The 12,094-nt window shown below is 49.7% G+C and overlaps 1 protein-coding gene and 1 long non-coding RNA gene across 2 annotated transcripts in view; both read left to right on the top strand.

Annotated features, from left to right (window-relative positions):
- Positions 1 to 390: 390 nt before the first annotated feature.
- Positions 391 to 12,094, top strand: part of SREBF2 (sterol regulatory element binding transcription factor 2) — a 58,328-nt gene continuing 46,624 nt past the window's right edge. The window contains exon 1 of the mRNA XM_025926788.2: positions 391 to 643. Within this exon, the coding sequence (XP_025782573.2) occupies positions 556 to 643 (88 nt within the window). The 5' untranslated portion in view covers positions 391 to 555. The remainder of the gene's footprint in view (positions 644 to 12,094) is intronic.
- On the top strand, positions 1,370 to 6,275 carry LOC147578862 (uncharacterized). Its single transcript, XR_015253270.1, has 2 exons — positions 1,370 to 1,719; positions 1,967 to 6,275. It is a non-coding gene; the product is annotated as an uncharacterized LOC147578862 (long non-coding RNA).

Genomic DNA, 12,094 nt, shown 5'->3' with positions numbered 1-12,094 from the left:
GGGGGAGCAGCTGGGAAGATGACGTAATGTGCTCACAGCGCGCTCCGGGGGCGACCCGCAAGCGGGGGCGGAGGGTGTTAACCCTTCCACCCCCAGCCGGTGGATGGACTAGCTTGCAGAGGCAGATCCAACTGAAAATGGAGCGGCGCCTTTAAACAAGGGGAGTAAGGTTGGGCTGAGGACCCGGAGCCTTCACTTCGCATTTGCTACGAGCCCTCGCGGGGCGGGGCCTCGCTATGCAAATCTGAGCTGCTGATCGATGACGCGCCATCACCCCACGCGCCGCTTCGCGCGCTGATTGGCCACGACGAGCCTGGTCCCATTGACAACAAACAAGGGGGCGCGCGGCCTGGAGGCGGGGCCGCAGAGGGCGCGGGTTGGGGCGGGGGAATCCCGCCCCGCCCCTCCCGCGCGGCGCAAACATGGCGGCGGCTGGCACCGGCCGGTGAGGCGGTACCGGGAGGGGGCTGTTGGGTGTCATGGGCGGTGGCGGCGGCACCGCCCCCGCGTCTCCCTGAGCGGGGAGGTAGGGGGGCCTCCGCGCCGAGCCGGGCGATGGACGAGAGTGGCGAGCTGGGAGGTCTGGAGACCATGGAGACGCTCACAGAGCTGGGCGACGAGCTGACCCTGGGGGACATCGACGGTGAGTGGTAGGTGGGTGGGTGGGAGTGCGGGGGCGCGCGGGGAGGAAGGGGTTACGGCAGCGCGCGGGTGCGCGTGCGCCCACCCCCCGCAGCCCTGGCTCGCGCGGGAAGCATCGGCACGCGCGGTCGGCCCGGCGGAACCCAACCCTTCGGAGTGCTGCGGGTTTGGGTCCCCGCCCGGCCGCTCGGTTCTGCGGTGCCGCGTGTCCGGAAGCGGAGCGGGGGTCGTGGGGCCGGGGGCGCGGAGCTGGGGGCCTCGCGAGCGCCCTGCGGGAGCAGCCCGAGGAGAGCGCGCGGCCGCCGCCTCCCTCGCGCGCCTACACGCGCCGCGCCAGGTCCCGCTCTCCCGTTGCCCGCAGCTCCGCGTCGCACCTGTCACTCCCCGCCCGGCCGCGGGGGCGGCTTTGGGATTACCGAAACAGGGTCCCCAGGCTCCGCGCGCTCCTCTCTGGCCCTCCGGGTGGTGACTTGCGGCCGGGTCACTTGGCGCTCTGGGAAACTTTGGGCAGGGAGCTCCTGCGGAAGCAAGTTGCTGATGAAAGCGAGCGGTGGCGGCAGAGTATGGACGCTTCTCTCCGGGATGGAGACTCGGGCGCTCCTGCTATCGCGCTGCAGAGGGAATTGAGCAGCAAGAATTTTGAGTTGTGGCCCTTCGGGGACAGGCTGGGGAGCGGGTAGCCTTTGTTCCGGCGACCTTAACAGCGGAGTGGAAGAGCTGGTAGGAGCCCAGGGGATTCTCTCTTGCAATGCTCTCATTTTGTGACCATGGAAACCCAAAGTTTGGAGGTCAGTTACTTGCCCAAGGTCTACCAGCTGGTTATAGAGCCCAGTTCCTGAGCCAGTGTCACTATAGCAGGCTTTCATCTGACACTTGGGAGTGAGGAGTCCAATGAATAGATTAATAACCATAATAATAACTCTCAGTAGTTGGGCTCTTCTGATAGTCCCCAAATTCTTTATATTATTTCACTTATGCCTCCCTACAATCCCATGGTAGACAGAGGCCAGATGTTTATTTGTACAAGGTCACTAACCTTAAATTGTCCAGAACCCATGGTCTTAAGCAGTAACTCAAGTGCATTGTGCTCATGAGTTTTTTTGTTTTGTTTTTTTTTAATTTTTTTTTTCAACGTTTATTTATTTGTGGGATAGAGAAGACAGAGCATGAACGGGGGAGGGGCAGAGAGAGAGGGAGACACAGCATCGGAAACAGGCTCCAGGCTCTGAGCCATCAGCCCAGAGCCTGACGCGGGGCTCGAACCCACGGACCGCGAGATCGTGACCTGGCTGAAGTCGGACGCTTAACCGACTGCGCCACCCAGGCGCCCCGTGCTCATGAGTTTTATAAAGTCCTGTCATGTCCAGGATTTCACTACAGTCTTGCCTGCAGAAACGACAGCTACATCCCTGTTGTACAGATGAAGAAACTGAGGCGCAGAGAATTCTCTTCTAGGGGAAGAGATAAGTGACAGCAGTTAATTGAAAAGAATGTTTCCCATTTTGCTTCTGTAACATTTAACTCCTTGGCTTGTCCTTGCCTTCTGTTTCTGGTCATTCTGGCAGTGAGCTAAGACCCTTAATTGAAGCCCCAAGTCTTACCACAGATTTCCCTCCGAAGTGCTCCTAAATACGGAGATGTGTTAACAAATGGAGGAGAGAGGTTCTTGAACTTAAGAAGCACAGCTAACATGTTTTGAGCATGTATGTGCCAGACACTGTGTTAAGCACTCATACACATGAATGTTCTCAATCCTTAACAACAGTTTCATCAGGTAGAGACATCTGTTTTACTACTCTCATCCCCTTTCATAGATCCTGAAACAGAGGCTCAAGGTGGTTCATTAACTTACCCAAGGTTACCCAGCCAGTAAGAAGTATGCCTGAGGCTGCCTACCAGCAAGCTCACCGGAAGAAATTCATGTGCATTTTGCCTTCTCATTCCATAACCAGTTCTTGTTTCTCTTAGTTTGTAATGTGTTCACTTATCTAATGGTCAAGTATTAACCTTTTCCCCGTAGATTTCTGAGTAAAATGTACATTCTGGAAACTAGTGCAGTGGTTCAATGGCTTCACGGGTCCCCATACCAGATTTGGGAAAAAGTGACTCCCTGCCTTCAATTGGTCAACAAGTATTCAAGTGCCAGCTGTGGTTTCTGAGCTGTAGGGAACATGAAAGATAGGAAAGAAGATTTTATGGCCTCATGGAGCCTAAGAGGAATAACAGTAAAACTGTAATGCTCAGCGTAGAATAGCTTACAGTTGCTCACAGGGCAATAAGTGAAAGTCAACATTGAGGGAGCTGGTCAAGGCTGGCATAACAGGAAGACCACTCCAAGGAGGTGGACTTTGACCAGGTTTTGGAGCATAAGAAGGGTTGGGCAGGCTGAAGGCCAGTGGTCTGCAGTTACACAAATATTCCTGAATTCTTATGCATCCGTTCCCCCCCCAGAAGTTCAGCTCCATGAGTGCCAGGTCCTTCTGTTTCCTTCATGCTATATTTCTAGCACTTAGAATAAGTATTTGTGGACTACCTGAATGAATCTAGTGACCTTGGGCTGGGCAGGATTCTAAGTTGTACTAGACACAGCCTTTGGGGTTGGGTTAGATCAGGGGTAACCTGCCCCGTTGTTTCCAGAGCCAGTCAGGTAAGGAAGAAGAGACCATGAGAATGAATAAAGATACTTTATGTGTGTGTTGGGGGGTGGTGTGCAGTTTGCATAGCTTGCAGCCTGGGGATTTCATGTCTGCCTCCTGGAAGACCAGTTGGGCAAGATCCTTCCCTGGGCAACCTCATCTGTGCTGTAATCTATGAGTGCCCTTCAAAGATGTGAGTCCATGGAGGCCACATCCATTCATTTATTCAGCACCTGTCTTGAGTGGCTCCTAAGTACCCCTATGATGGACAGAGTGTTGAGGATAGCTTTGAACAAGACATCCACGTTCTCTTCCCTCTCAGTGAACTTAAATTCTTGAGGCAAGAAACACAAGAGGAACAAATCACTTAAATGAATAGCTCTGGCAGGACACGTGAAGAAAATAACACGGGCTCATGTTATACAGAATGACTAGGGCAGACTAATTTAGGTGAGGGAGGCCTCTTGGCAAAGGGATCTGCCATCTCTTTTTCAAGAGGTACCCAAGTCAGGATTTTTATGTGAAATGTCCACATTTTTAAATGGTGGCTCCAAGTGGTTGGTTGTTTTTTTTAAAGAAACATACTGTAGGCCCAACAAAGCATGATGTGTCAGTTGGTCTCCAGGGCCCCGTTCCACCGCAGGATGATCTGCTGTCCCAGGCCTCCGGTCCTATGATGATAGAGTATCTAGGGCACTTTCTTTTATGGTGGATAGCCGCGTCATGAGAATGCGCCTCACGTGTTGTAATAAACCAGGTCTTCTGCAAAGGTAGAGAGGGGAGATATTTTTCCACCGGGATCAGGAAAGGCACAATGACAGAGGTGTCCTTCCCGTAAGACCCAGAAGGGTGGGTGGCAGAATCATGACCATCACATGGCTGCCTTAGAGATCAAGGATTACTAGTGAGTCCTTGGACCACGTGGTGTGTATAAGGCAACGGTAGAAGATAAGGTCTGAAAGGTGTGTTGGAGCCAAACTGGGGGGTCTTCATACCTGATGCACATGTTTTGTGGAATGTGGAGAGGGACCTGCTGAGGATTTTGAACTAGGGGAATGACGCATCAATCACAGGTTTTAAGAGAATTCAACTGTGGTGATGGGCAAGGAGGAGTGGAGTCAGGGAGCCCAGATTAGGAGGGAATTGCAGCTATTCGGGTGTGAGGTGATAATACTAAGGGGGTGATGGGGTTTGTATAGGAAGTGGCCATTGTGCAAGATGGTGGACATAACAGGCTGGGGCCTCAGTGAAGGCCTTGCCCTGAAGGCAGAGTAGAGGTGGAATTCTATGATCCCATCAGGGCTTTGATCCTCCGGCACTGAGACAGTTCAGAAGCCAGCAGGAAGAGCTGGCTTGGGGGAGATGATAAACATTTGTCTTAAATGTGCAGTGGTTGAGGTGCTGGTGGGCGGGAGGTCATCTACTAGGAAATCAGGCCAGTTAACCAGGAAAAGGTCAAAGCTGGGGATGGAGATTGAAGAGTAGTCACTGTGGAGTTGAGGCTATAGGTGAGAGAAGATAGAACTGGGAAGTCAGGTCAGGGGAGGAAAGTGTGATAGAAAACTGAAGGAAGGTGAACTTTTCAAGGAGTGGTTAGTGGATGCCAGGGATCATGCTGCAGAGGACAGCAGGGATGATGAGGCCACGAAAGGAGTCATGGGATTTGGCAGTTGGGAGGTCGGCCTTTGACAGAGAAGTCAGATGAAGGGGTCCAAGTCTAGATAAGCCAAAAAGAGGTCGGGAGTGAGTGGATGATGGCAAGTAGAGGCAGCTGTTTTCTTTGGAGAAGGGTCAAGAAACTTTTCAGTGAGCTGTTTTACTTTTTGTCCTTGTGGATTGGTCTGTTCTGAACACTTCACAGAAATGGAATATGTGGCCTCCTTCCCTTAGCATGGCTTTACGGTTCATCAGTGTTGCAGCAGAGTGTTCCCTTGTGTGGATACATCATGTTTTATTTGTCCATTCGTCAGTTGACCAACATTTAGGCTGTTTCTACTTTTGAACTGTTATAAATGAAGCTGCTGTGAACATTTGTGGGCAGGAGTTTGTCTGGACATAGCCTTTTGTTTCTCATGTGTAGATCCTCTACTTTTTTTTTTATTTAAAAATTTTTTTTTTTGTTTTTAACATTTATTCACCTTTGAGAGACAGAGAGAGACAGAGCGTGAGCAGGGGAGGGACAGAGAGAGAGGGAGATACAGAATCAGAAGCAGGCTCCAGGCGCTGAGCTGTCAGCACAGAACCTGGCGCGGGGCTTGAACCCATGAACGGCGAGACCATGACCTGAGCCAAAGTCGGACACTTAACCGACTGAGCCACCCAGGCGCCCCAATCCTCTACGTTTTTTGTTGCTGTTTGTATTTTTCCTAGGCCCTGTAATAATACCGGTTATTCCCTTGCTTAACTTTCTGTGTTCTCTCAATGAATTCTGCCCTAGTTCTTGTGACAGCAACTCTCAATATGAAGTTAGCTCCTTTTACCCCCTTGTCGCTCCCTCTTTTTTGCCCCATCTGATGTTTGTCTAGCTCCGGTGTCCCGCACTTATCCTGGGATTACCTTAGTCATCACCCTGGGGAGTGATCATTGAAGCCACTGTTCCCTAGGTGGTATTTTTTCACTCATTTTGATGGAGCACATCCTCCAGCAGCTTCTTCAGAAAGAGTACATTAGAAGTAAATTTAGGGTGGGGGCGGGGGGCCTTGTCTGTCTTACAATATCTTTGTTCTACCCTCATGTCAGTTTGATAGTTTGGATGAGTTTGGAATTTTAGGTTGGACCTAATTTTATATCAGAAGTTTGATGGGGCTCCTAGGTGACTCATCAGTTAAGCGTCTGTCTTCAGCTCGGTTCATGAGTTTGAGCCTCTCATCTGGCTCTCTGCTGTCAGCTCAGAGCCTGGAGGCTGCTTCAGATTCTGTCTCCTTCTCTCTCTGCCCCTCCCCCGCTCGCACTTGGTCAGTCTCTCTCTCCCTGTCTCTCTCTCTCTCTCTCTCTCTCTCTCTCTCAAAAATAAAAACATTAAAAGAAATGAAAAAAGAAAAAGGCATCGCCTGTCTTCTAGCTTCTGCTCATTGAGATCTGATACCAATTGATTCCCGATCCTTCATGTGCCAGCTGTTTTCTCCTCTGGAAGTTTGTAGGGTCTTGTCTTTATCCTGGGTGTTCTGAATTCCATGGCAATACACACTGATGTGACTGAACTGTCAGTCACTGTCTCTACTTTGTGGGCTCTGGTGGGGGTGGGGGTGGGGCTCACTGTGTCAGATACCCGCATTCATGCGGTCCTCCTGCTGGTAGCCCACGCGGTGCCCCAGCCTGCGGAGGAACTTCCTTCCCATTCGAAGCCTTTGGGTGGCACTGCCTTGTCCTCGGCTGTCTTCTCCCTGCGGTCAGCTCCATCTTTGAAAGAGACCCCGACACCAGCTGGCAGCGAAGGGGTACTCTGCAGAGGTGTTGTGTGAGCCCCCGGCCAGGGTGTCCTCGTCTGGTGGGGAGTTTGGAGTGGCCAACCCGGTGAGCCAGGGGTGAGTGTTGGGAGGGTGTGGCCAACACCCCACTGGGAGGTGAGGAGAGGTGTGGAAACCAAACACGATTCTCCCGTGAGTCATACTTGGGGAAACTGCTCAGTGAGGTAAAGCACAGATCTGCTTTTCTACCCCTGTGTATAGCTTTTTCAAGACAAACTTTGTTTTGACACTTGAGTATACATCACTGTGGTTAATGTCTGGGTTGAAAGTACAGCTGTTGCTCACAGCTTATTTATTTTCTACCCGGTTTTAGCTCCTGATCTGCTCTCATCCAGTTCCATTTCCTGGGATATAAAGTTTTCTGGGGTCGCTCGCTCGAGCCACTGAACCAGTCTCCTTGGGTTTCTCCTCCCTCCCGGGTGTGTTTGGCTTTGCCCTTGACAAACACTCTCACTCACACCCTTCGGCCTAATGTTCACTGAACAGTCTTTTCTGTTGTTCTCCTACTCAGCCCATGTATTGGCATTTTTTAAAAATATATTTTTGTATTTGTCTCCACCGGATCTCTTCTGTCCTCCATTTCATAGTTTAAAAAGTTCTTAAAAAACTTTATTCAAAAAAGCGCGTTCTGATGATCAAATCGTCTGTCTGTATCTCCTGGATGCTGTCTGAGCTTGATTAACACCTGCACGAATTGTTACAACATTTTCACTGACAGGTTGCTAGATGTTGAAACAGTTGAGCTTTAATAGACGGATGATCCCGCCTAACCCCCCACCCTTCACCCCCCACCCCCCTGCACTGGCAGGCCCTTGCATATCCATGTCCCTGCAGGACAATAAATACCATTGTCCTGAACACAACGAGCAAGTCACTCTGGAGTCAGTTCATTGGTGTGTATTTCCCAAAGAGCTCCGCGACACAAGGGGTGACAGCTCCTTCACCCTGCCAGCCGTAGCCCTTCTAATGTTTGAAACTCTCCAGTTGCTGTAAATTACTGTGATTAATTACTGTGGTGATTGGGACTTAACCACTTGGAAAATATCTTTATTTTTTTGAAAAGGCAATACATTCGTGTGGCAAAATTAAAAAATGTGAGAAAGGACTGTGAAGAGTCGTGTCCCTGCCCTGCTCCGATTTGCTTAGCACCCACCAGCCCCACCTCCTCACAAGTAATTCATTCTTAAGTTTCTTTACCTTCTTCAAAACTTCCTTAATGCAAATATAAGCAGATAAGCATGGCTTTTAATATTTGCTCCCCTTTTTATCCCTACACAAGGAGCATGCTACAAGCTTTGTTCTGCACCTTGCCTTTGTTGTTGTTGTTGTTGTTGTTGTTGTTGTTGTTTTTCACTTAACTACATATATCAGAGATCTTTCTAGTCTTCAGGGCTGCATGGTTTTCCATTGCATAGATGTACTGCTGTGCTTTCATTCATCCAGTCCTTTTTTTTTTTTTTTTTTAAATTTTTTTTTTTCAACGTTTATTTATTTTTGGGACAGAGAGAGACAGAGCATGAACGGGGGAGGGGCAGAGAGAGAGGGAGACACAGACTCGGAAACAGGCTCCAGGCTCTGAGCCATCAGCCCAGAGCCCGACGCGGGGCTCAAACTCCCGGACCGCGAGATCGTGACCTGGCTGAAGTCGGACGCTTAACCGACTGCGCCACCCAGGCGCCCCCATCCAGTCCTTTTCTGATGGACGTATCAGGGTGCTTCCAGTCCTACTATTAAAGACAATGCTGTGGTGACTAGCTTTGTACACTCGTCATTTTCACACACGTGTGGGTGTAAGCGCGGGAGAAAGGACCAGAAGCGGGATTGCTGGGTCGGAGTGGGGCTGGTGATGATCTCCATCACAGATGCCACAAGAGTCAAATGATGGGGAACATATAAAAGGAAGGGGCAGGAACTAACATTCTATTCTGGCTCCACGCGTTTGTGGTTTTGAGAGACCCCGTGAAACTGCTGTCCACAGAAGATGTGCCAGTGTTTGCCCGCCACGGTGTGTAGGAGAGCGCCTGTGCCCGTCAGCTTCCCGGCGGAGTCTAGACTCTGGTCCCTTTATTCCGCCTGACTTTGCCACACGGGTGCCAGTTTAGAGCTCACACCATCCCTTCTCCCTCCCCCCACAATATACAGACTCCTCCGTCCTGGCCTCCCAGTGCCTCACTTTTCTGTATTCAGGACCACTGGACAGTGAGTAGCGACCAGCTTTCTGAACGATCCCTTCCTCTGCCTCACATGTTCCCTTCGCTTGCCTGGGACGCTCGTGGTTCAGACTGGCTGACACCTCTGCCGCTTCCATCTCGTTTGCTTGCTCTCTCTACTTTTCAAATTGCCCCTTAATGTACAGCAGTTCCTTATTTTCGGCTCTCTGCTTTGGGGGACTTGAAAACTGGTTTCTTGTTTTAGGTGGTTCCATTGGGACTTTCTTCTCTGCCTGCGCTCTCTTTCATGTAGTTTCTTGGCGGCAGCCCTTGCCGCCCCCGAAATTTCAGTGCGTCCTCTCTGAAAAAATTTTGGGGGCTTTCCATCACTATAAGTGATGTTCTGGAAGTTGCTTCCTTTCACCGTAATTCTCTTACGGCTACTTTTCACCCAAGTCGGCGGGCATTTTAGGAAGTACCCTTTGTTAGGAATAGTTGTCTTCATAATACCTTCCTTTGAACCTTAAGTCATTGGTGTTCCCTAGGAGAATGTGATTCATCTTTTTCTTTATTAGTTATTGACTGTCCCTGCAGTCGCCTCTATTTTTCCATCCGTCACCAGGTTTTGAAATCACTGTGTCTGCAGCACCAGCTGTGGGCCCAGCAGCGTCTAGTCAGACCTGCAGTTCAGACCTTTACCTAGGGCCTGTGTTGAGCTGGGCTTTGGATACCGTGCTGGCAGGGTAAGCGAGGACCCTGCCCTCACACAGTGTGTATGTATGGCCCTTTACCTGTGTTGTCTTCTAAAACATTGTTGCTTTAAAAAAATTTTTTTATGTTTATTTTTGAGAGAGACACACAGAGCGTGAGCAGGGGAGGGGCAGAGAGAGAGACACACACACAGAATCTGAAGCAGGCTCCAGGCTCTGAGCTGTCAGCACAGAGTCCAATGTGGGGCTTGAACTCACGAAGTGTGCGATTATGACCTGAGCCAAAGTCGGACACTCAACTGACTGAGCCACCCAAGCACCCCAAAATGTTGTTGTTTTTAATCCTGTCTCCTGATTCTGTGGAATGTACAGATGAGAAACCGAGGCCCAGATCACACAACTTGTAAGTGGTAGAAAGGTGACTTCAGTCCAGACGGGTCTAACTCCAAACCCCATGTACTTTCCTTGTGTCTTGTGCCAGCCACATCTCTGTCTGATGTGGCTTCCAAGTTGCAAACACAAGATGGTGTGTGGTGGGCTAAGGCCAGAGAGACCCGGGATCCTCTGCTCAGGTACACACTTGGTGACATGTGTTTACCAAGAGGGGTCTGCTCTGTGCTAGCGCTTCAAGTGACCTTCCCTGCGTCCTGCAGCACTTCTCTGAGACTTCGTTTCTGCTGTATGGTGGGGACTGGGGACATCTATGTCACAGGTGCTCCAAGAATTAAGGGAGACAGAGCACATAAAGGGAAGAAGGCAGGAACTGACATTCTCCTTGGACTCTATCTGAGAATGAATAAGGAAGTTCACTTTGCAAGTTGACTTTTAGGACCAAAGGGCCTCTTTTTAGAATACGGTATTTTTTCCTTTCGTAAGGGCTTTTGTAGGTGTGGTGGGCGGGACACAAAGGACTAGTCACAGAGTGCAGGGTAAAGTGTTGCACGTCTGGACCACAGTATTCAAGGGTTAAACTTGGTTGACTTGATGGAATTTTTTAAAGAGTAGCTAGATCCCAGAGCCCTTTACCTGTGTTGGGAGCTCCCTGGGGTAAGGCTCCCTGGGGAACGAACCTCTGTTTAGAAACTAATCCTAAACCATTGACTGGTTTGGAAACTGGAAAAGCAGAGCTCTTTCTGAATTCCTTAGGCCTTTGGAATTGCTAATGAATATGTGTCTAAATGTCCCTTATAATCTGGCTGCTGCATCTGGCCTGTGAAACTGGTCTGTTGGGTTCAGAGTCTGGTTTGGACCAGTGATGAAATCTCGACTGCTGAACCAGATGCAGAGCTACCTAAACTGGTGTCTGCTCAGTTCAGGCCCTCTCTATCCCACAGCAAAAGGGAAATCATGCTTCTTGCTAAGTGTGATATTGATGGTGAAGCCTTATACTTTACAAAAGTTCTTCTGATACATTTGTCTTTCTAACAGTGCTGTGAGGTAGATGCTTCCTTTTTCTTCCCATTTTGCAGATGAGACATTGAGACCGATAAAATAATTTGCCCATGATTCCCCATGCTGATGGAGTCGGGAGTTGAATTTGGGCCTTCTAACATGGGATCCCATATACTTTTCTGCCCCATGGGAATGAGGTGGGATGTGTCCTGACTCAGGAAAGCTGTCTAGGAACCCCTTCTGGTCAGAAGTTATTCTTAAAAAATTTAATACAGTTTTTAAAACGTGTTCAAACCAGTTCAGCATGAGTGAGTATCTATTATATTCCCAGAACAGCATTAGACTCTTGGGGTATTGGAGGTGAGTGAAACAGTCCCGACTTTCAGGGAGCTGACATCTAAACAACCAGACAATACAAAGTGAAATGCAACAGAGGCCATAACAGAGAAGCAAACTCCAAGTAGTGTTTTGAGCACTGAGGAAGGGAATTAGCAGTATCTTCACAGGGACTTTGACATTTGAGCTGAGATGTGAGGGAAGAATGAACAGAACTTTACAAGGGAAAAGTGTCATGATGTTCTTTTTGACAGAGTTGGACCAAACTTGGGAGTAATTTGGCATGTTCTGGAACATGTGATTCACTGTGGGATCAAGGTTCTCAAACTGTAACGTGTCTAAGAACCCACCAGGGTGCACCTCCTGAGATCTGAGTGTGGGAAGTCTGGGATGGCGCCCAGGAGGGACACCTAACTAGTGGAAAGGTGGATCAGAGGAATTTTCTTGTGGAGGTACCTTATAAGCTGAGGTCTTCAGGCTAGATAAAGGGGCAGGAGAGAGGAGTCATATTCTAGGCCGAGGGAACAGCCCTTTGGAAAGGCATTTGGGTGTGTGGGTGATTTACAGACTACAGTCTTGATAACTGTGTTTGTTATCTTTCTCAAACACGGTTTTGACCCGGTCCCTCCCTCTTGTGCTTCAGTGTGCTCTGTATCAGTCTGGAGGCTGGGTGGTGAGCCGCAGAAGCTGCGTCTGGCTAGCCTGAACAGAAAAGGAGTTTATTGGAAGGACAGTGGTGCGCGGACTGACCGGAAAGCTGC

The sequence above is a fragment of the Puma concolor genome, chromosome B4 (assembly GCF_028749965.1).
Source record: "Puma concolor isolate L17-30 chromosome B4, mPumCon1.1.hap2, whole genome shotgun sequence".
NCBI lineage: Eukaryota > Metazoa > Chordata > Mammalia > Carnivora > Felidae > Puma > Puma concolor.
Note: the sequence above shows the minus strand (reverse complement) of the source record. Positions and strands in the feature narration are given on the sequence as shown.